We start from the raw sequence: 20,658 nt of genomic DNA, 5'->3' as shown, positions 1-20,658 counted from the left end.
ACTGGGCTCTAACCACTCACCCCTCGGAGACAGCAAGCCTCGGGGAGGACAGGGAGCACAGGATGAGGCCAGAGGCCAGAAGTGAAACACAAGGAGAGGAAAATGGAAGTCCCTTTAACATCTCCAGCAGGCTATTCCCTGGCCCCACTGGGCATGACCATTAACCCGAGGTCAAGTTGTGGCTGCCTCTTCAGAGTGAGGGTCAAGGCCACCTGCCCCACCTTCAGGACTAATCACTGTCCACTGGTATCCTCCTGGGGTGACAGATGGGATCCTTCCGGCCCCCAAAAGGCTCAGAAATGAGGAAGGCTCGTTCTTTAGCCAACTCCAAAGCCACACTGACCTCTAGGCTGAAAATCCACTCCTGCCTCTCCTTTCCCAATCCCCTATTTTGCCCAGGCCATGATGTCCAAAATACCCCACCAGAGTTTAAGCAATGAGCTGAAATATCAAACACATATTCTGATAATACAGTACCAGCAAAATAAAAATGTCCCAATTTCAATATAAGTCCTTCCCATTATGAAATTCCCATGAAAAATTCAGAGTCCAAGAGTGAAGCCTTCTGGGTCTTATAGCTTAAAATCTAAAGAAATTGAAGTCCAAGTTTCTTTCCGCTCTTACTTCCTGTTCTGTCTCGCCTCGGCCAGAGGAGATTCATCTAGTGCCCTGATGGGGTCAGGGCTCCCTCAGCAACTCCAGCCTCTGCCATCTTTCACTGGAACTGGTGCGACTTCTTCAGGATTCCCTGACGTAAAAATAATCAAACCCAAAGTCTTCCATCTGCCTAGGTTCTTAAAGAGCCCCAAGTCCCTAAAATCTCTGTGAGGCAGAAAATCCAAAATGTGCAGTGTAAAGGACTCATATTTTTTTATGTATCCGATGAAGATCCCCCCAACTCTGGTAACAGACTTCTGTTCACGTGAGCTCAGATGTCTCTGGAGACCTCACTGGAATCATTGTAACTGGGGCCAGACCCTGGGCACTGCCTCTGCTTTCCAGTCATGAGGCTGTGGAGGGAGCATCTTAGAATTGTTAGTGACAGCTCTCGCGTCACGTGGAGAAGACGCCAGCGACGGAGAGAGAATCCGGGGGCTGTTAGAACCTGGTTCTAGGGCTCAACCCCCAAGGCCAGCTCAACCCCTGCACTACCAAACATACAGTTCCACAAAGCAATGAATTCTGGGACTTAAATGAGTTCAAGTTGGGTTTTTGGCCACTTGCAGTCAGACCCTGATGGATCAATCAAGATCTCTACAAAAGTCAAAAATAACTTTCTGAAGCTGCCCCAGTAGCCAGTACATTTAGTCACAAAAGGCTGCCAGTGTGCAGACACACCCAAAAAAAATTAAGGCAAATACCAGCCAGGGATGGCTGCCATTCCTAGCTGAGCGCTCCGTGCAGCCCACCCCGCCTGGCAGTCGGTGCTGGGGAGCAGGAGCGGACAACCTTGGTGAAGAAGGAAACCCCCAAAGGAATGTTAAGAGCTTTTGAAATAAACTAGTCCCTTAAAACCCCCAAAATTCTAAAATTATTTCTTAAGTATACTGAGGATTGCTCTTTAATGCAACAAAACCTTCATGTTCATGTCAGTCTCCCTACTTCGTCTTTGTTTGAAATGCAAGTTTTACTTTCCACTGGAAACCGCCAAATACTTCCCAGACTCTGAAATGAAGAAAACACAGATCTCACTGCCACCATGAGTGTTTGACCAAAAATCCAATCGATAAGCCAGAAAAGGTTTGGATGTAAACTGTGGGGGGGAGCGGGTAGGAATCAACATGATCTGCAACTTTGAGACTATAATTCCAAGGAAAGGTGGAAAAATTTGGCTCTGTCCATAAGATATCAGACAGCAAAGGAATAGTCACAAACGCAGAAACATCCAGATGGTTGGCAACACATGGGCAAAACACTGGAACGTCCGGCCAAATTTTAATAATTTGTCAAATGGATGGAGTTATATTTGCCAAATAACTATGATGGTCCCCTAAAAAACAAACAAGAACAGCAACAAAACAGGGCGAGCACAGGTGGTTTTGCAACGGTGTGAAGTAAAACCGCTACGAGTCAAATCTACATATGGTTGACTGCATTTTCCACCTGGAAGACGGGGGCTGGGTAGACACAGTCTGAGTATTAAAATAATGGCCTGGCTCCTCTTCTGACATTTCACAATATGAATGGGGTTCAATAAAAGTGTTTTCCACAGTTGGCATGGTTCTCTATGGATAACTGCTTAAAAAAAAAAACCTACGTCTGGGAGTCTAGGTCTTTGGAGTCTTTAAACTTAAAAAACACTCCACAGAGCTGAAAGAACTTTGCAAACAGAACCTCTGACCCCACCCTGGGGAAGCCACACAGCACTGTCCTCGAGTCAGAGAGAAACACCAAGGCAAGCAGATGTCCTGGGTCCCTCAGGAGGTCGAGGGCAGCCAGGGCTCTCCAGACTTTATCCCTGGTTCGCATTCCTCAAAACCCAATCCATTTTCCCTTGTCACAACATGCTCCCCATGTTACTGGGTTCCACCCCCATGCCCAACGTGTCCCATCATGTTCACCTGCTGAGGGCATAGACAAGTAGAGTGAGAAACCAGAAGACTCAGAATGCCCCGGGCAGCTCTGGCGTGTGGCTGGAGCACCCCGGCCTCGCTGCCCGCAGAGTTTGCTAATGAACAGAGGGGTGAGCAAGGCCACTAGGCTCAGTGTGTGCTCTGCTCACCTCTCCCAGCCTCAGCGAAACCTGAGTTCCCTGCCCTCGTCCCCAAGCCCTCAGGCGTACTCCAGTATTTTGAGCACAACAAAGCATCATTTTATTCAGACTAAATGGCCAAATTCACAGGCGTACATGCCAATGAGCTTATAAGGGCACTAGATGGTCACTGAATACAATTGTGAATCACATTTTTTCTCCATCAGCTCAAAGAAGCCAAATGGTGAAGCCATCCAAATCTCAAAACTCAAGCCACTGGCTAAACTTACGTAGAGTTTGTCTGAGTCCATTTCCATCCTCTCCAGACAGCTAGCACCGCCATCCTCCACCTTAACTCGAGTTTCAGGTGCCCACATGTCACACATCCTCATATGTGGCTTCAGGAAACTGCTCCCCTGGGTCACGGGGCAGGGGGTGGGGAGTGCTGCACGTAAGCTGGTCATGTCCTAGGCTGCCCAGTACTCCTGCCAGGGCGTGGGGACTTCCCAAAGAAAGAGCCCCAATGCCACATGGGCTGTACTTTCTTTCCTGTGTCTCCTCCTTAGGAATTGTCCCCCAAGCTCCCACACCTGCGCCCAACAAAGGCTGTCATTCAAATGCCATCTCCTTACCCTCAAGGGTTAATGGCTTTCTATGGGAAATTTCTGCCTAGAATGTTCTAGATTCTAGGTTGTTTATTTGTATTTGGGGAGAAAGTGGGGTGAAGAGAGACAGGCAGAATATCTGTTAATAACGTTTACCTCACATTATTCCCTTTCACTATCTTCCTTCCTCCCTGTCAGCCACTTTGGGGAAGATCTATAAAGTAGAAAAACACACAAAATGGACAACAAAATGAAGCAGCAGGGAATTGTTTCAAAACAAGCAGCAAGTGGCAAAACTAAAATCAAATTCTCAAGACCAAAGAATACTCTTAAAATGAATCTGCCTTCTTCCTCAAGATGTCTTCTGAGATGTTTTCTGAATTTTTATTAGTTTCACTCAAGAATGGCCAGTTTCTCAGCTAATTTATAACAGTTTAAAACTTGCACTGAATTCAGAAAGTGTCATGGCAGATCCACTCCCAGCTTCTTCCTCCCTTGCCTTCTTCCGCAACAGAAACTGAGATGCTAAACATTCATGACCCCTCAGCCTTCCCGGTAACTATGGGTGGTCATGTGATCAATTCTAGCCAATGACACCTATGAAGAAGTTACTGCTATCACTACCAGGAAAGCATTACAAAGGGGTCAGGATCCACTGTCATGTGCTCTTGACCTTTTGTACCTTCCTGCTTTTCCCCACTCCGGGATGTCAACCTGACACCTAGCCATGCAGCAGCCATCTTGGAACATGAAGTGACAAGCCTGAGTATGACGACGTGGCCTGGGACAGCAGACTGGAAAAATGGAAAGATCCTGGTTAGCCTCTCTGCTCCTGAGTTTACTGATGAGTGAGATAAGCAGTTCTCTTACCTGTTTAGCCACTGTTCATCAGATATTGTGCTATTAGCAACTCAATCCATTGCTAACTGGTGTCATCATTTCTGGATCCATACAATCAAGTCACTTTTTCTCTTGATTTCTAAATGAGAGCTGCTTTGTTTTAACTTTAATTTATTTCTCTTGTTGTTGTTAAAGGACCTGCTCTGGGAATTTAATTTTGACAATGTCAATGCTTTATTTGTCAGTATGCCACAGACTTGAGTCAGTACATCTGTCCAGAAAATGATGCAGCCAAAAATTAAAGTAAACTTAACCCACAGAGCTGGCAGAATCCGATCATTAGGATTTAAAGTTTTAAACTCTTGGCCATTTTATTCAGGAACTAATGTAAGCAAAGCTACTGTTCCAGAGAAGAGACAAGAATGTTTCCCCATCTAAACCACCAGCTTTCCAGAATGATTTAGGGAAATGGAACTGGAGGGATTGGACAGATATATTTATTTAAAAAAAACAACAAGAAAACAAGAGACCTGGAAGAGAAAATGCCTATGGATTGGAAAGGAATACAGGACTCATGCCTGCTGTTGACTGGCAGCAGAGATCCCACTAGACACCAGTACTTTCCAGGTTTTTGTGGGATCTCTTGCACATTCTTCAAATTCAATCCGCAACTGAGAAATAGTTTCTCAAAGAATTACCATTGTTTGCTGGTCCAGCTTAAACTCAGCCTACTATAAACTGCTTGACATGCCAGCCAAAAAAAACTCCCTGAAAATTCATTCCTTTTCCCAAAATGTGAAAGTCATTGTCTATGTTAAACACTTGGGTATTACTGTCACTGAAATCACCACTCATCTTACTCAGAAAGCTCCCTGAAAAATACCCTTAGAAGACAAGCCAAGCAAATGTTGTGGAGAGGCAGGTATGAAACAGAGTAAACGAGACAGATATGACCAGAAGCCACCGACCTCATGGACCCAATGACGACCCAGACTGCTAATAATAATCACCTTTTAAAATATGCTTTCAGGGGCGCCTGGGTGGCACAGCGGTTAAGCATCTGCCTTCGGCTCCGGGTGTGATCCCGGCGTTATGGGATCGAGCCCCACATCAGGCTCCTCCGCTATGAGCCTGCTTCTTCCTCTCCCACTCCCCCTGCTTGTGTTCCCTCCCTTGCTGGCTGTCTCTATTGCTGTCGAATAAATAAATAAAATCTTTGAAAAAATAAAATAAAATATGCTTTCAAATTTAAAAAATTAATATTTCAGATAACCACTTAATGGTTATGAATGGCATAGGCAAATAATCTACCAATGAAAAGGAAAGAAATGCTCAACACACCTCATAAGCAAGGAGTTTAAGTTTTGTAGTGGGGCCACATGTGATCAAGAAAAAATAGAGAGGGAAGTAAAGAAAAAAAGGAAATGAATATTTGTTATTTACCCATTTAGTAAGAGCCAGACATGTCATTTATGTCTACAAAAGACATATGTTGAATACCTACTGTGTGTCAGATTCTGAGTTAGGCACTGGGGACCCAGAAGTGATTAAAAAGAGTTCTAGATTACTGTAACTATCAGCCCTTGCATCTCCATAAAAACTGTATCAACTGTGCTTCGGTATCCACACTTTTACATATGAAGAAACTGAGTCTCATAAAGTTCAGTTTCTCCCCAAAGGCACACAGCTAGTAAGTTACAATGGTTAAACCCAGACCAATCCCAAACCAAAGACCATGCTCTTTCTACTACTCTTTGTTGCCTCTCAGCTGCAGTTATAACTGAAAGGGATAAATGTAGGCCTGGAGGGAAATCAGAACCAAAGATATAAAACTGGAAGTTATTAGGGTGCCTGGGTGGCTCTGTTGGTTGAGTGTTCAACTCTCGATCTCGGTTCAGGTCTTGATCTCACAGTTGTGAGTTTGAGCCCTGCACTGGGCTCTACACTGGGCATGGAGCCTACTTTGAAAAACAAACAAACAAACAAACAAAAACCAAAACAACAACAAAAAAAAAAACCCTAAAAGTTATCAGTGACACCAGAATTCATGAAGATACATGAGCTCATTGTGCTGAGTGAGCTCTTATAAATACCAAGAAGAGTCCATGTTGCCAAACCCTCATCTCTTGGTCCTTGACTTTACTTACTTCCAACAACAGCTGAGTTCCTTCTCCCAAAGGTACCTCTTCTCCTGTCTTCCCTGACCCCACCATCACCTGCCTCCCAGGACACCACCCTCCCTGGTACCTCTTCCACATCATTGGTCTCCTTTGCCAGAACTCAAATGTTAGAGTACTCCAGAGTCAGCTTCTGGCCCTCCCTCTTCTCTGCATGCACCCCCCTCTGTCTTCTCTCCCTCCTTAGCACATCTAGTCCTATGATAGCAAATACCACCCATACAATGATGGCTCCCAAATTCATGACTCCAGCCCTGGCTTTTCCTATTTTTTTTTAAGATTGTACTTATTTATTTGAGAGAGAGAGAGAGACAGGGAGAGCATGAGCAGGGCAAGGGGCAGAGGGAAAGGGAGGAGCAGACTCCACACTAAGCATGGAGCCCGACACGGGGCTCAATCCCATGACCCCAAAATCATGACCTGAACTGAAGGCAGATGCTTATCCGACTGAACCACCCAGGCACCCCTGACTTTTCCTTGGCGCTCCAATGTGTCCAACAGTGTATGTGACATCTCCAGTGGCACCCAAAGAACATAGATGTCTGAAGGATGACTGGAAAGAAGACATTTTAATTTGAACCATTAATTATAAAGAGGTGAACCACGAAAAAAAGTTGCATCATGGATGACAGAAGTGGAGAGATTTTCAGGAAGAAGGGAATGTCTGTCAGTGCCAAGTCAAATAAAGCCTGAGAAGAGCCCATTTTTCTCCACTTATATTTAGGACAGGTCTACCCCCACTCAAGGCCTAAAAGCAAAGCAAATAGGTCATCAAAGTTTCTCTAGGAAAATATAAAACTGAATCACTTCCTTTTCAGACAGCTGTGCTCAAAGGATTGATGCAAGAATGAAATGTGAAAGAAAGTCATAAAGCACTCAGCTAATGTGGGAAGAGGAAGAGCCACAGAAGGGCTGATGTCACCAATTAAAACCCAACAGAAAATGACTGGGCATGATTCCCAGTACCTGGGCTCTCGGGCAATTCTCCTTCCTCACGTAGCAGGAGTGGGTTTGGGGTCTTCATTTTATTCAACCTTAGGAAATAGTCTTGGAATTGAATTTTAAAATCTTAAGAGTTGAAAGGAAATTTAGGTCATCTGATCAACTTCCCCTTTTCAATCTGCCTAACAATTCTGTGCCTAAAACGGTCTTCAATAGTTTCCGTGATTAGACAGGTCTACCTAGTCAAATTCCCCCACATTCCCCTCTCTTCAAAGGTAAATCTCCGTGAATATTTACTTCAGCTGGGTGAAGTTAGTATGACGTTAGTACGAGTTAGTATGCAAGACGCTGCCCTGGGAATACAAGTGAATAAATTCACAGCCGTGTAAGGAAGGCAGTGGTCTTCAGGCTTCTGAGGGAAGCGCTGTACGGGCACATGAAAAGAAGAGTGAGGGTATCAGACGTTTAATATCAACCGAGTGCTACTAACGATGAACATTATCAGGGCTCAGAGGGTGAGGAAAGGAAGTCTTTCTCAAGTCAGGATGATCAGAGAGCAAAGCACAATTCTGTGACCAGTGACTATGCTAGGCTCTGAGGCACAGGGCTACAGAGACTTAATAATGGGATTCAAGGAGGGCCTTTGCCAGAGATTTCCCGCATGTGTGGGAGACCCGGCCAGTGCTTTCCACAGCTTGAATTCTTTTTTTATTTTATTTTATTTTTATTTAAATTCAATTAACATATAACGTAGTATTGGTTTCAGAGGTAGAGGCCAGTGATGCATCAGTCTTATATAATACCCAGTGCTCATTGCATCCACGTGCCCTCCATCACCCAGTTACCCCATCCACCCACCCTTGTCCCCTCCAGCAACCCTCAGTTTGTTTCTTATGCTTCAGTCTCACAGCTTGAATTGTGAGAGGACATTTAATCAAGTCGTTTCTGTGACTCTAACCCAACTTGCCCTTTACCCTTGAAACTGCTCTGAATTGCTTTCTATAATGAAAACTCATTATAATTTCAGAGCACCAGTAGACCCCACCAAATTCATCCCAGAGACTCCTAAACCAAAATCCTCATGTTCTCCAAGACAGACATGTAATCTGCTCAGACAATGGCCCGTGGCTTATCTCTAAGACTTCTTCCTTCCTAGGTACTAGAGTCAAAATGTGGTGTTGACTCAACAACTATAAAATAAGATCAGCCTGGGACTCAGGGAAGTCGGGGACCATAGTGTTCTTTGCCCCTCTTTTCTCTTCCCCTCGGCTCTGGTTTGCTCAGGTATCTGCAGGTACATATGCGAATTCTGAGAGTTATTAACCACAAGAAGAGGTTTCAATTCTCCCAGTCTATCAGAAAATAATAGAAGGCAACTGTTGGGTGGGGTGGGAAAATGTGAAAAGACAGAGCAGGGCCAGGCATGCATTACAATAGAAAAAGGACATGACGTTTTTCTATGACATAAAGAATGTCAAAAAGTTGGATATTCTGTGAGAGAGCAAGGCCTCCTCACCTCACCCCCCCAGAAGTCTTGACTAGAGACTACAATCTAGATAAGAGAAGGACAGTGGTGCATCCCAAATTTTATTGAACAGGAAAAAAAATAGAGATTGAGTGAATATTCAAGGGAGGCCACCAGGCAGAGTCCTCACACAAATTTGCTGATTTCTCTTGCTAATCTTACAATTTTATGTATGTCGACGTAAAAACACTGAGAACTTAACACAATACCTGACAAGGAGAAGTTGATTAGAAAGTACTAAATGTTTCCATATTGCTAAATATCACATTCGATGCCATGATTTACTGCTACATCAATCCTAACTTCATTATTAAGTCTCTGTAGCCCTGTGCCTCAGAGCCTAGCATAGTCACTGGTCACAGAAGATCTGAGTTAATTACTTAATTTCTTACTTTATGAATGAAGGATTCAGCCCGGTTTGATCTATGAATTAGGCCTACTGAATGTGCGTAGGTCTTTGGAACTCTGGGTTGACAGTTCAGCACAGCGCATGACACAGTGACTCATGTCTTCCTACGGCTCAACTACAGCCCACTTCTGGAAGCTGCAAGAATTCTTTCACCTACTGAAAAGGAATCGTGTTGGTAGGCATACCATATGTTGTGGGTTGAACTGCGTCTCCCCAAAAGCCACGCTGAGTGCTAATGCCCAATTCCTGTGAATGTGATTTGGAAATAGAGTTTTTGCAGATGTAATCAAGTTGAGATGACGTTATGCTTCAGGTTAGCCATGATCCACTATGACCACTGTCCTTATAAGAAGACACACAGGGAGACCATATAACAAAGGAGACAAGAGAATGGATGACACATCTATAAACCAAGGAACATCAAGGATTGCTGGAAACCACCAGTCGCTAAGAAGAGACAAGGACGGAGTCTTCTCTAGAGCCTTCAGAGTATGGCCCTGCCCCACAGATTTCTGAATTCCAGCCTCCAGAAGTATGAGAGAATAAATTTCTGTTGTTAAATCCACCCAGTGTGCAGTCCTTAGTCACGCAGCACTGGGAAATGGGTATACCACGTAAATATAATTCTTCACTCCAGCTGCTGATGGACTTCCAACACAAGCCGACACTTTTCAAAACTCACAGGCTGACCTCACAGGGTTATGGTAAGAGGGAGGCAGGTCACTGTCCCACACTCGCAGCCCCCACATATCCTGCTCTTGTCAGGTCATGTACATAAATATATTTGGTGTCTACCACATGTAATCAATACCAAAGAAAGCACACATCCAATCACTGAGCAAATAATTACCACGCATCTTCTCTCTGCAGGCGGCATAGCATTCCAGGCAATGAAGAGACTTCAGTGAACAAAACCAAAAAATGTCCTGCTCTTGGGGAGCTTTTAGTCCAATGGAGGACAACATGCAATTATCAACTTCGAAAGCTAAATACATGAACTATCAGGTGGGGCTAAACGTTGTGCAGAAAATAAAGCCAGGATAAGAAGTGCTGGGAGTAGGGATAGGATTACACTGTTAAACTGGGGAGGAAGTGGTCATATAAGGCCTCGTGAGATGTTACATAAAGAACCTGAAGACAGTGAGGAATGTACCCATAGATGTTCATGGAAAGTTGTTTAGGCAGAGGGAACAGTAAGTGCAAAGGCACTGGGGCTGGAAGGTCCCTAGCACATCAGAGAACCAGCAAGGAAGCCAAGGAGCTGCAGCTGACAGTGAGGGAGGGTGTGGTATAGAAGATGATCATGTGTAGCCCCGAAAACTTGTTAGGATTTGGGTTTTTATCCAAGAGAGATGGGGAGCTACTGTGACTTCTGTGACTTCATGGATCATAAGAATCACTGTGGCTGCTGTTTTGAGAATAGAGTGCAGGGAGGGAGGATGCAAGCAAGGAGATCAATGAGGAGGTTCTTGCAGTAATCCAGGTAAAGTGACCTGGACCAGGGTGGCAAGCAGTACTTTCCTGCTATGCCAAATTATATACCATGATATCTCAGAACATACAAAAATACTGGCAAGCTAACTAGTGATCTCGAGCAGAATGGGCGAAAATACTTCTTAAAAATAGGCTTTTACCAGTCTCAAAAGGTGACATATTAAACAATTCCATTTATATGACATTCTTGAAATGCTGGAATTACAGAGGTGGAGAATGGATTGGTGGTTGCCAAGGGCCGAGGTGGAGGGGAAGAAGGAAGGTGAACATATATACACAGACGACAAAATTACACAGAAATCCACACAAGGACGTCACACTGGTGAGATGGGAACAGTCAGTGGATCGTAGCAATGTCAGCTGCGTGACGGACCCTGCACTAGGGTATGCAAGATGTCACCTTTGGGAGACACTGGGGGAAGGACACAGGAGATCTCTGCACTCTTTCCTACAACTGCACGTGACTACGACTACCTCAAAAATGACACTTTACAAAGCCGTTTAATGACTACAGTGGAGTTCCAAACCCTGCCCCCTGTGCTTGGGGAAAAGAGCACGCCAGGGCAGACTCCTGATAAACGATCACCGAAAGCAGCCTTGGAATCCGAGCCGCCACACTGCACACCGCACCGGTCTCACTGCGGGACAGGCGCCCAGAGCTCTCTGTCTCCTAGGGAGAAGCATCCACGCGGCACCATCACGGTCTGGAGAGACTGAGTCTTCTCCGTAGGGATTTGATTTGATAAAACGCTGCCCCCGTGAGACGGTACCACGGAGAAGGCAGCCGGCCCAGCCGTCACCCCGCCAACAGCAGCCCCTGGTGGGGGGCTCCAGAGGGCCGCCCTCACCTGGCCTGGCTGTGGTTGCTGCTCCCCAGCTCCTAGGAGACCACACCTGACTCTCGGGGTCCCTGGACTCTCCCCCTGCCCAGCGTTGCGGGCTCTGGCTGCGGTGACTGCCGGTGGCATTTCAGCCCCAGACAAACGTGGCAGCCTCCCGAGGAGGGCATCGCTAGCCAGCACAGCCGCGGCGCGGGTGCTTGGGGACCCGCCGTCCACCCTCAGCCACGGACGGCACCGGCTCCTCTCTCTGGGTCCGCTGGCTCTAACCCACCGCCTGTGCACCACATACCAGCTTTCAGACCCCAGAGCTAGTGGATGCTTGGGGGGCCTTCCCAGTGGAGTGTCACTGTTTAGACTCTAAGAGCCTGATTTCCTCATTTCCGAGGTACCCACCGCCGCCGCCCCCACCAACTCCTAAAATTACTCAAATAAATAAGCAGATATAAAAGAACCCCCCCCTCTGGCCTGACTCCTGCACTGTCCTCCACTCAGCAGCCATGTGCCCCCTTCCCCCCACTATGGACACTCCTTCAATGGCCTTGGCTACTTTGGACTATGGTCAAACTCCAGGACCTTCCTGAGCTGATGACCAGGGCTGCCCTTCCAGCCCTGAATGCCACCATTCCCCCAGGGGGCCACATTGCAGTAGCCACCAGAAAACGCATGTTTCATCAAACATGTCATGATGCTCCTTGCCTCTCTGTGCCTTCACACACACGGCACAGTGTTCCTCCACCTGAAATGTCTTTCCTTGCCCTCCTTGCCTAACTAACGCCCACTCCCCTCCTCAAAACCCAGCTCCAATATGGCTGTCCTGATGTCCAGTCCGATTCCCCCAAGGGACTGTCCTAATACGCACCACGCTGTGTGCACCCCTTCCCCAACCCCCTCTGCCTACGCCTTCTGGACGGAGGGACTGTGTTTGTCAGGCTTTGTATCCCTGCATCTGACAAGCATTAATGCTGGCTGACTGACTGACTGACTGAATGGATGGCCTTTAAATGGAGACTCACACAAAGTTAGAGCCCGAAGGGGCCCTTAGCGATGTCCATCGTCTGATCCCTCACTTTGCAGATGAGAAACAGGCCTGCAGAATTATGACCTGCCCAAGTTCACGCAGTGCAACTTAGCAGCTGGGTCAGGTGAAGCCACTATGGGTAAAGAGACGTAACGCTGTAAAATAATCCCTAAAAAACAAATTCAAGCATTTAGAGAACACTGTTTTCTGAGACGTTCCAAACACCTTAAAACGGTAATGCTCTTACAGTCCTGCCACCTCTGAGATGAGGATCTGTCAACCCCACAGATTAATGACTAATCTGTCAGGGGGGCGCCTGGGTGGCACAGCGGTTAAGCGTCTGCCTTCGGCTCAGGGCGTGATCCCGGCGTTGTGGGATCGAGCCCCACATCAGGCTCCTCCGCTATGAGCCTGCTTCTTCCTCTCCCACTCCCCCTGCTTGTGTTCCCTCTCTCGCTGGCTGTCTCTATCTCTGTCAAATAAATAAATAAAATCTTAAAAAAAAAAAAAAAACTAATGTCTGTCAGCACTGCTCCTTGATCTAAATCGTCTGCTGTAAACAAACTTCAACTCTGGGAACCTTGTGGTTGCAACACAAGGCTGACAGGCTCCATCACACAGATCAGGCCTCCACAGAGAACCACTGCGCTAAACGCTGAAGGGTTTCTGTAACCAACTAGGCACAGAGCACTGATCTCAAGGGCAAGTTTTAACAGGAGCCACTAAGGAGGGGACACTGCCTACCATGAAGACCGTGCTTATGCCCCAATGCCAAATATATTTCGTCACAGGGAACAGGTTCCCTGCAACTTCATCTGACGTTAAGCCCTACTAGAGTTCAACACGCTTTGGTGCGTGACAGGCTCATTTCTCAACAGCCAACGGCAGTGTTACTGGAGCGTAGACTTAGAAGGGTGTTCTGAGCAAACCAGCTCCCACCGCCACCCCAAAGAAAAAAACACGAGGAATTCAGCAAACACTAGAACAGGAGCTGGGTTGGTCTGCAGGAAGCACGGAGGATGTGGATCCGGAAAACTGGGGTCCAAATCCTGGGATACCGCAGACTACATGATTTGGGAAAATCAGCTAACTCCTTTGGGAAAATCAGCTAACTCCTGTGAACCCAGTTCCCTCGTGGTAAGGGGAGGATGCTACCAACTTCACAAAGTTGCCATGAAAATCAGATGATATGACATAGAGAGAAATGACAAACTCTGTGGCACTTTTAATCACCAGTTAGTATTAAAAGGAAATTAAAACGCACACCGAAGAACTCCACGCAAAAATGAAAACAGAATTGTGTAGGTTATACCATATAGATTATGATGCTATTATAATTTAATCATTTCCTCCACATACAAGGGACCACAGCAGAAAAATGTGAGGAATAACATGAGCAGCTCTCCAGCTATTTTGCTAGACTTACAAATCTGCCTTAAAACGTGCATTACTCTCCCCAGATACAAAAAGCTTCCAGGGAGGTTAACGGGGAGAAACTGTGTCTGATTAATCAACTCACTCAAAACTGACTCGCGGTGCTCTGGAGGCCCGTGTCTTCCTCCAGTGTCCCTTGTCTCTCCCCACCTTCCAGCTGCTGCAGCTCTGGGGGACTGGCAGAGATGCCGGGGGTCCCCCAGCGTTCAAGGGCTGCCGGCCCCTGCTTTAGCTCTAGGCTTTCGAGCTCCTCCTCACCAATGATCAGCTGAAAATTACTAAGAAGCACTCAGTTCCACTCTTAACGCACGCTTTGTCCTTCCTGACTTACTGTCTGAAGGAAGCTTCGAAGAGAAGCAAAGTTGACAAGGCAAACATTAAGGGAAACCCAAAGCAGATAACTGCACGTTTATCCTAATTTGCTTATCTCTCTGAAGCCACAGCTGCTGGGGCGCCAGCGCAAGGGGCCGGCGGGCGGTGGAAACGCCGCCAGAAGGCCAGCAGCGCCCTCTAAGGGCCGCGGGGCGCAAGCGCGGCCGCCCTCGGGGCCCAAAGAAAAAGGCAGTGGGGGATGGGGCGAAATGTGTCTTCCTCGTGACGTCACCTAACGCTCAGTGGCACAAAGATACCTTGTTCAAAATTTCTAAATTTTAACCATCTGGCCCATATTGGAGAAATTTCCTTATTGAAAAATCAATAATAACCTAATTCCCCAAAATAGAATTAAATGTATATTCTTTGTAACAAGACAAGAATAAATTCTAGAAGGAAAAGAAGATGTTAGCTCGTATATATAACCAATACCCCGATCCAAATGCCCTGATATGTGCTTACTAAAACTGGTAAAAGAAATAAGCAATATCTGTCCCTGCCCCCAGCTACCTGGCTCTCATCAAGGCACCTAAAATTTCAGGTTCGGGTATGTTCTAACATAAATATTCTATGGATTAACAAGTAAATATACGTATTTTTCTCTATTTGTATACCTTTAAATACTCACCTCTATATTTTCAAACTAAAATAAAGTCTGATAAGAGGTTTAATGGTAACTTAAATCCTCAGTTCCATAGGAACAATGAAGAGAGGTTTGCTCCTCAATCAGTGAAGGGAGATGGGTCCTTCCTGAAATGTTTGCTGCTAGCCTCCCACCACCACCCTCACCCCTGCAGTAGCACAATAACAGCCCCACGACGCTGTGCATCTCCCAATCCCTGGAACCTGCGAATATGTGACCTCACATGGCAAAATGGACTTCGAAGATGTGACTGAGTAAAGGACCCGGAGATGGGGAGATTATCCTGCATTATCCCGCTGGGACCAAGAGAACCACAAGGGTCCTCATAAGTGAAAGAGGGAAACAGGAAGGTCAGAGTCAGAGAAGGTGATGTGTGGGAGGGAGTGGAGTGATAGGACTGCTGGGAGGGGCCGCTAGAAGAACATGGGCTCCTCGAGAAGCTGGAAAAGGTAAGGATCAGATTCTCCCCAAGACCCTGCGGAAGGAACACGGCCCTTCATTTTAGCCCAATGAGACACACTTCGGACTCCAGACTTCCAGAACTACAAAATAAAAAACTTGTGTTGCTTTACCACTAAAATTGTGGTAATCTGTTACAACAGTAAATAGAAAACTAATATACCTACACACACACACACACACACACACACTCCTCACCTCCTCCCCTGCCTGTTTTCAGGGAATGGGCCTTTATGACTTAACTAGAGATATGAATGGCCCTGGCAAGACATATTGATAATGCTCTGGAACCGTCCAGGGACAACTCCCCAAGGGCATGAACCGTCACTCTGCAATTCTGTTACGACCTCTGATTCCACAGTACCAAAGTGCATGCATCGAACAGTGCTTTCATCTGAGTGGGCTCAAGATAAAAGGAAACGGTATATCCACCCTCTCTTCTCAAAGAGGACAGAAGTGGGAGGGAAACCCTGCAGAGCTGGGTGTAGGCTGGGCCACAGGAAAGCCCCTGAGGACTTCTGGAGATGGAAGGAATCTTTCCATTCACTTGGACCAGTGGAGACTGACTAGCTGGCCCAGGGCTGGTCACACAGTGTGTGAATGACACAGCACTGAGACACCCAGCCAGGCCCCTTGATGGGGGACCTCCTTCTGTCTCAGTGGTTATCAAACTACCTAGTCTCTGGATTCCTGTCAACTCTTAAATTAATGAGGATTTCACAGTTATATCTATGTGGGTTTCATCTGTTGTGATCTACTGACCCAAAATGTAAAGTAGGCACGTGTTCCTGTGCATGTATTAAATCATTTAAAAATAGCAGCAGGAAGCCGTTTCATAGTGGCATTAAAAAAACTGTATTTTATGAAAAAAAAAAAACTGTTTTCCAAAACAAAAAGAAAGAGTGGCATTGTTTTACACTTCAGCACATCTCTTCAACAGGAGACAGCAGGACGTCTTCTCCGCTTACGCCTTCGGTCTATTACAATATGCTGTGGTTGAAGTGCCTGAAGAAAATCCAGCCTCACACAGCTCTGTACTTGGAGAAGTATCTTAACAGCCTTGTGGATCATTTTGGAAGATCTTTGGTACTACACCAAAACTCATCAAGTAGCAGTTCTTTAAGGGTGGTCGTGATGTAGAATCTGAAACCATATGAAGAATTTTTCACATTTTGTTACATGAAAAATCCACTGGGCTGTCTTGCACTTTGGCTAGATCTTTTAGCCAGGCAAGATTTGGTAACTTGCACTGGCCACTTGGAATTTACTGGTTCACTTGGTTATGCAGGTCATCTAAATGCCGACATCGTTAGAAAAGTTTTTAAGCATTGGGAAGCTTTCAAATGATGTTGGAGATGACTTGGCAAAATTCTAATTTTCATCTGAAAGCTCAAATGTTATCACTGGCAAGACATACTATCAGTTATTTTACTAGAAGTGACAGGCCCCCTTGTTCATCTTTGAGAAGATGTCTGCCAAATACCCAAGTTTGTCTGTGGTCATTCTTTCTGGTAAATATGGTCAGTGTGCCATGAAAAAAGAAGGTAGTTCAGTTCACAACTCAAACTATCACACAAGAGCTTTTCCTCAGGACTACCTCAGGATTACCAGGATTTTCCTCAGGATTTTTCCTCCGGATTACCACTGAACTTGGGCAGCCCGCAGAAGTACTTTATGTCCCTTTCCCGTTCCATCACACAGAATATTAAAAAGACATGCATTCAAGGGTAGAGATTTGGTAAAATTAATAATTTCTGCACAGGACAATCGTAATTGAAACTGGCATATCTTTTCTTCACTTCAATGACTACTAGTTCATTATAGTGCCAATGCCTCGATTCACCAGCAGTTTCACCCACCAAGCTTTCCACCCTTGCTGCAAATGTCAACACAGTACAAAAAAAAAAAAAAAAAAAAAAAAGGCAAATAGTATCTTGGCATTTCTTTGAAAATAGTTTGACCTTGTAGATTCTCTGAAAGGGTATTTAAGTTCTAAAGAAAAAAATTAAAGTCACCCATAACCACACTAAGGTAACTGCTGAAATGTCTGTGAGTGTGTGCGTCCTCACATTTTTAGAGATATGTATCCTATCGGACTGGCAAATGCCACCATAATCTCAATGGTTGCCTAGCACTTTATTGTAGGGATGGATGGCGGAGGCTTCACTTGCTTATTTTATGTTTCAACGGACCACCAAGGTAAAGGGTTTATTTAGATCTTCAGTATGCCCTGCAAATCTCCTCTGTTTTAAGAAAAGTTCCTCTGAGCTGTGGTGGCCTGCCATTTAGAGTGGATCTGGGTGCTTTCTTTATAGGGTTTCTGGCCCCCAAAGGTTTGGGGGGGGGCAGGGAAAGGCTTGACTCAAGGAGCTTGCTGGGCCCGTGCATTGATTCAGCCAGAGAAGGAGTGGTGTGTCCATGGCCTTGCTGTCAGACCCAGAATCCAAGTCTGGAGCAGTGACTGTAGCTATGTGCAGCAGGACAGACAGGAAGCCTTCCAGAGGAGCAGATGAAATAAATTATGGGCCCCATGATTTCTTTCACAGCACTGGGGAGCTATCTGCAGATTATATCTGTTTCTTTCCTTCTATTAATTGCATTTAAATACAGTAGATATTCATTTCGGAATGTGCTGGTCCATTTCTAGTCTGATCATCATTTTACTGCAAATCCCACGTCAACACAGTTGAGAGAAGTGCCAGCAAGCATTCCAGCTCCCACATTCCACAGCTCAGTGGATTTACAGAGCAGGAGGCAAGACAAGGAATAGCAGGGAACATGGCAGCGTTTCCGCAGCTGCCACAAAGCACCCTGACTCCAGGCACCCACAAATGTAACCCAATGGGCAGGTGGCAGAGGGATCCAGCAGGAGTGAAGCTGGAATTGTCATGAAGCCAGTTTAGCATTATTTCCAGTGCCAGCCCATTTTCTGAAACAAAAACTCTTTCAACATTCAGAAAATTTAATTTGGGGGGGGGGGAGCCATGGGTGGTAGGTAGGGAAGTTAAAGGCTTTAAAAGAGTTTTATTCTTGTTAACTACTGCACCAAATACTCAGTGAATGCTTTCCTAGAGATTGCTAACAGAGGAAAACAAAATCTACCAGTGGCACTGCCTTGCATGAAGAAGTGACTTCTGGCATCCCACCATGTGGCATCAACCTGATGCAGATGTCCCCACCAAAAAGCACTGCAAGACAGTGCGACCCCCCAACTGTCCCTCATTTCCCTTTTTCAAAAGGGCAATAGGGACACTAAATAGCATCATAAAGCAAGTAGCCTTCCTTGGAATCACATCTGAATTTTTATAACCCAGCTGGGAGTGAATAGTATCAACAAAAATGTGGACTTCTTGGATTCCTACAAACTGATGCATAAATAAAAGCCACACCGTTTCAAGTGTGAAAATGCCTGCACAGGAGGTGGGAACAAGGGCCACCAAAGGCTTAGGGATGAAAACCCCACCACAAGCTTTAACTCTCTGCGGGAAACCTTCAAAAAATCTGACACCAGCACGCTGGCATTTTCTGAAAAGCGCTGCTCACACTTCAGCCCCGAAAGAAAGCATCCATCCCATCTCCAGTCCTCAGTCTCTTTCGGGGAAGGGCGAGCTTCTCCCGAATCGGCTCTCGCACCTTCCCTCTCCCTCCTCTCGAGACCAAGGTCTCCCAGCTCCAGAGTTCCCACCGGGAGGTACTGGCCTCCGTCCGAGCGCCACCAATGCTTGGGCGCCGAGGTACCCGACCGCCCCCGGGCAGCTCGAAGCTTTTCCCCGTGCGCTTCTAGAAAAGTCCCCCCTCCCTGCCTCCCTGCTGGCCTCCCGAGTGCCACCCTCCAACAGGCAACCCTACCTCGGGGCAGGTGAACCGGAGGAAAGGATGCCCACGGGGAAACATCACCCCCACCTCCACCGCAACGCCGAAGGGTCGCTTTTTTCTTTTCTTGTTTGTTTTTTCATTTGCCCGACTCTCTTGGGGAAGTTAGACTGACTGCTCGAGTCTCCGGACTCCGGGGCGTTCGACGGCAAAGTTGAAACCAGGGCACTGAGGTCCCCGGCACCAACGGTGTCCCCACGTCCGCCTCCCGTGCGCGAAGCGCCAAGTGCCCAGACCCCGAGTCCGCCGCCGCCCCCTCCGCGCCCCGACCCGCGAGCGATGAGGACGCACAGGTTAGTGACACGACACGCACAGCACAGAGCGGACGGCGATCCCCGGAGCGACAGGCAGGGTGGGTGGTGGTGCACGGAGGGTGGACAGACAAGCGGCGAGGAGGCGCGGAGAGCCGGGCAGCGAGCCCGGGACTGCGCATACCTGGAGCCCCCGCCGGGGACACGACGGGCAGCAGCGCGGCCAGGAGCAGCAGCGCCGCCCAGGGCAGCGGGCACCGCGCGCGCGGGGCCGCCCCGGCCTCGGGCGCCATCGGGAGCCCGGGGTACGCGGCGAGCTGCGCGGGCCGGCTGGCGGATGGGCGCTGGGCGGGAGTCGGAGAGCGCGGAGGCGCCGCCGTCGGGTCCCCGCCGTCTGTGTGGGTGTGCGCGCTCTGCGCCGTTCCCGCGGCGCCCTGGCCCCGCGCTAATCGCTCCGCCCGCGCACCGGCCGCAGCGCTGTGTACTGAGGCCTCCGGCGGTCCGCCGCGCCTTTTAGCCGCGAGCGGGCGCCCCCTGCCGGCCACGAGGCGGGGGGCGGCGGGGCGGCGGGGCGGCTGGCCCAGGAGGGCGGGGCACCGGGTGCCGAGTCGGGGCTCCGGGTGCTCCAGCATCCCAGAACCCCGCTTGGTGGTTCTGAAAATTCGTGGTTGCGATGCGCGGCAAAGTGGACTGGGAAGTTCCTCCCATTGTCTAACATCTCTCGTTTTCTGCTCGGGAAATGGCTCATCGCGTCCAATCGCTGCTAAGCCCAAGAGTGCCCTAGGATCCCTTGAATAAAAACCCCCACTTTCAACGTTGGGGACTGGAGCCACGTCCCTTCACCTCTGTCTGCACGTTGCGGTCTTTCCTGCGGCTCACCCCGGACTTCCCACACCCCGCACGCCCGGGAGAGGGGGTCTGATGTCCTTAGACACTGCTGCTCCTGGCTGTCATTTCTGGGGAGCGCATCAACTCGTCTCAAAGGAATCCGTCTTGAAGTACGGAAGCCTCCAGCCCGAGGCCTTGATTGGCCTTGCTTCCTCCAGTATCCATGGTATGAACACAGCTTAGGTGGCTCCCTG

General features: G+C 47.5%; 1 protein-coding gene across 1 annotated transcript in view; it reads right to left on the bottom strand.

Annotated features, from left to right (window-relative positions):
• The window catches only part of FNDC1 (fibronectin type III domain containing 1), a 99,793-nt gene extending 79,730 nt beyond the window's left edge, over window positions 1-20,063 (bottom strand). The window contains exon 1 of the mRNA XM_045805438.2: window positions 19,761-20,063. Within this exon, the coding sequence (XP_045661394.2) occupies window positions 19,761-19,869 (109 nt within the window). The 5' untranslated portion in view covers window positions 19,870-20,063. The remainder of the gene's footprint in view (window positions 1-19,760) is intronic.
• Between the last annotated feature and the right edge of the window lie 595 nt (window positions 20,064-20,658).

Source organism: Ursus americanus, chromosome 11 (genome assembly GCF_024610735.1).
Source record: "Ursus americanus isolate L20-20 chromosome 11, mUrsAme1.1.p, whole genome shotgun sequence".
In the NCBI taxonomy this organism is placed as follows: Eukaryota; Metazoa; Chordata; class Mammalia; order Carnivora; family Ursidae; genus Ursus; species Ursus americanus.
This window is presented reverse-complemented; position numbering and strand designations above follow the sequence as displayed.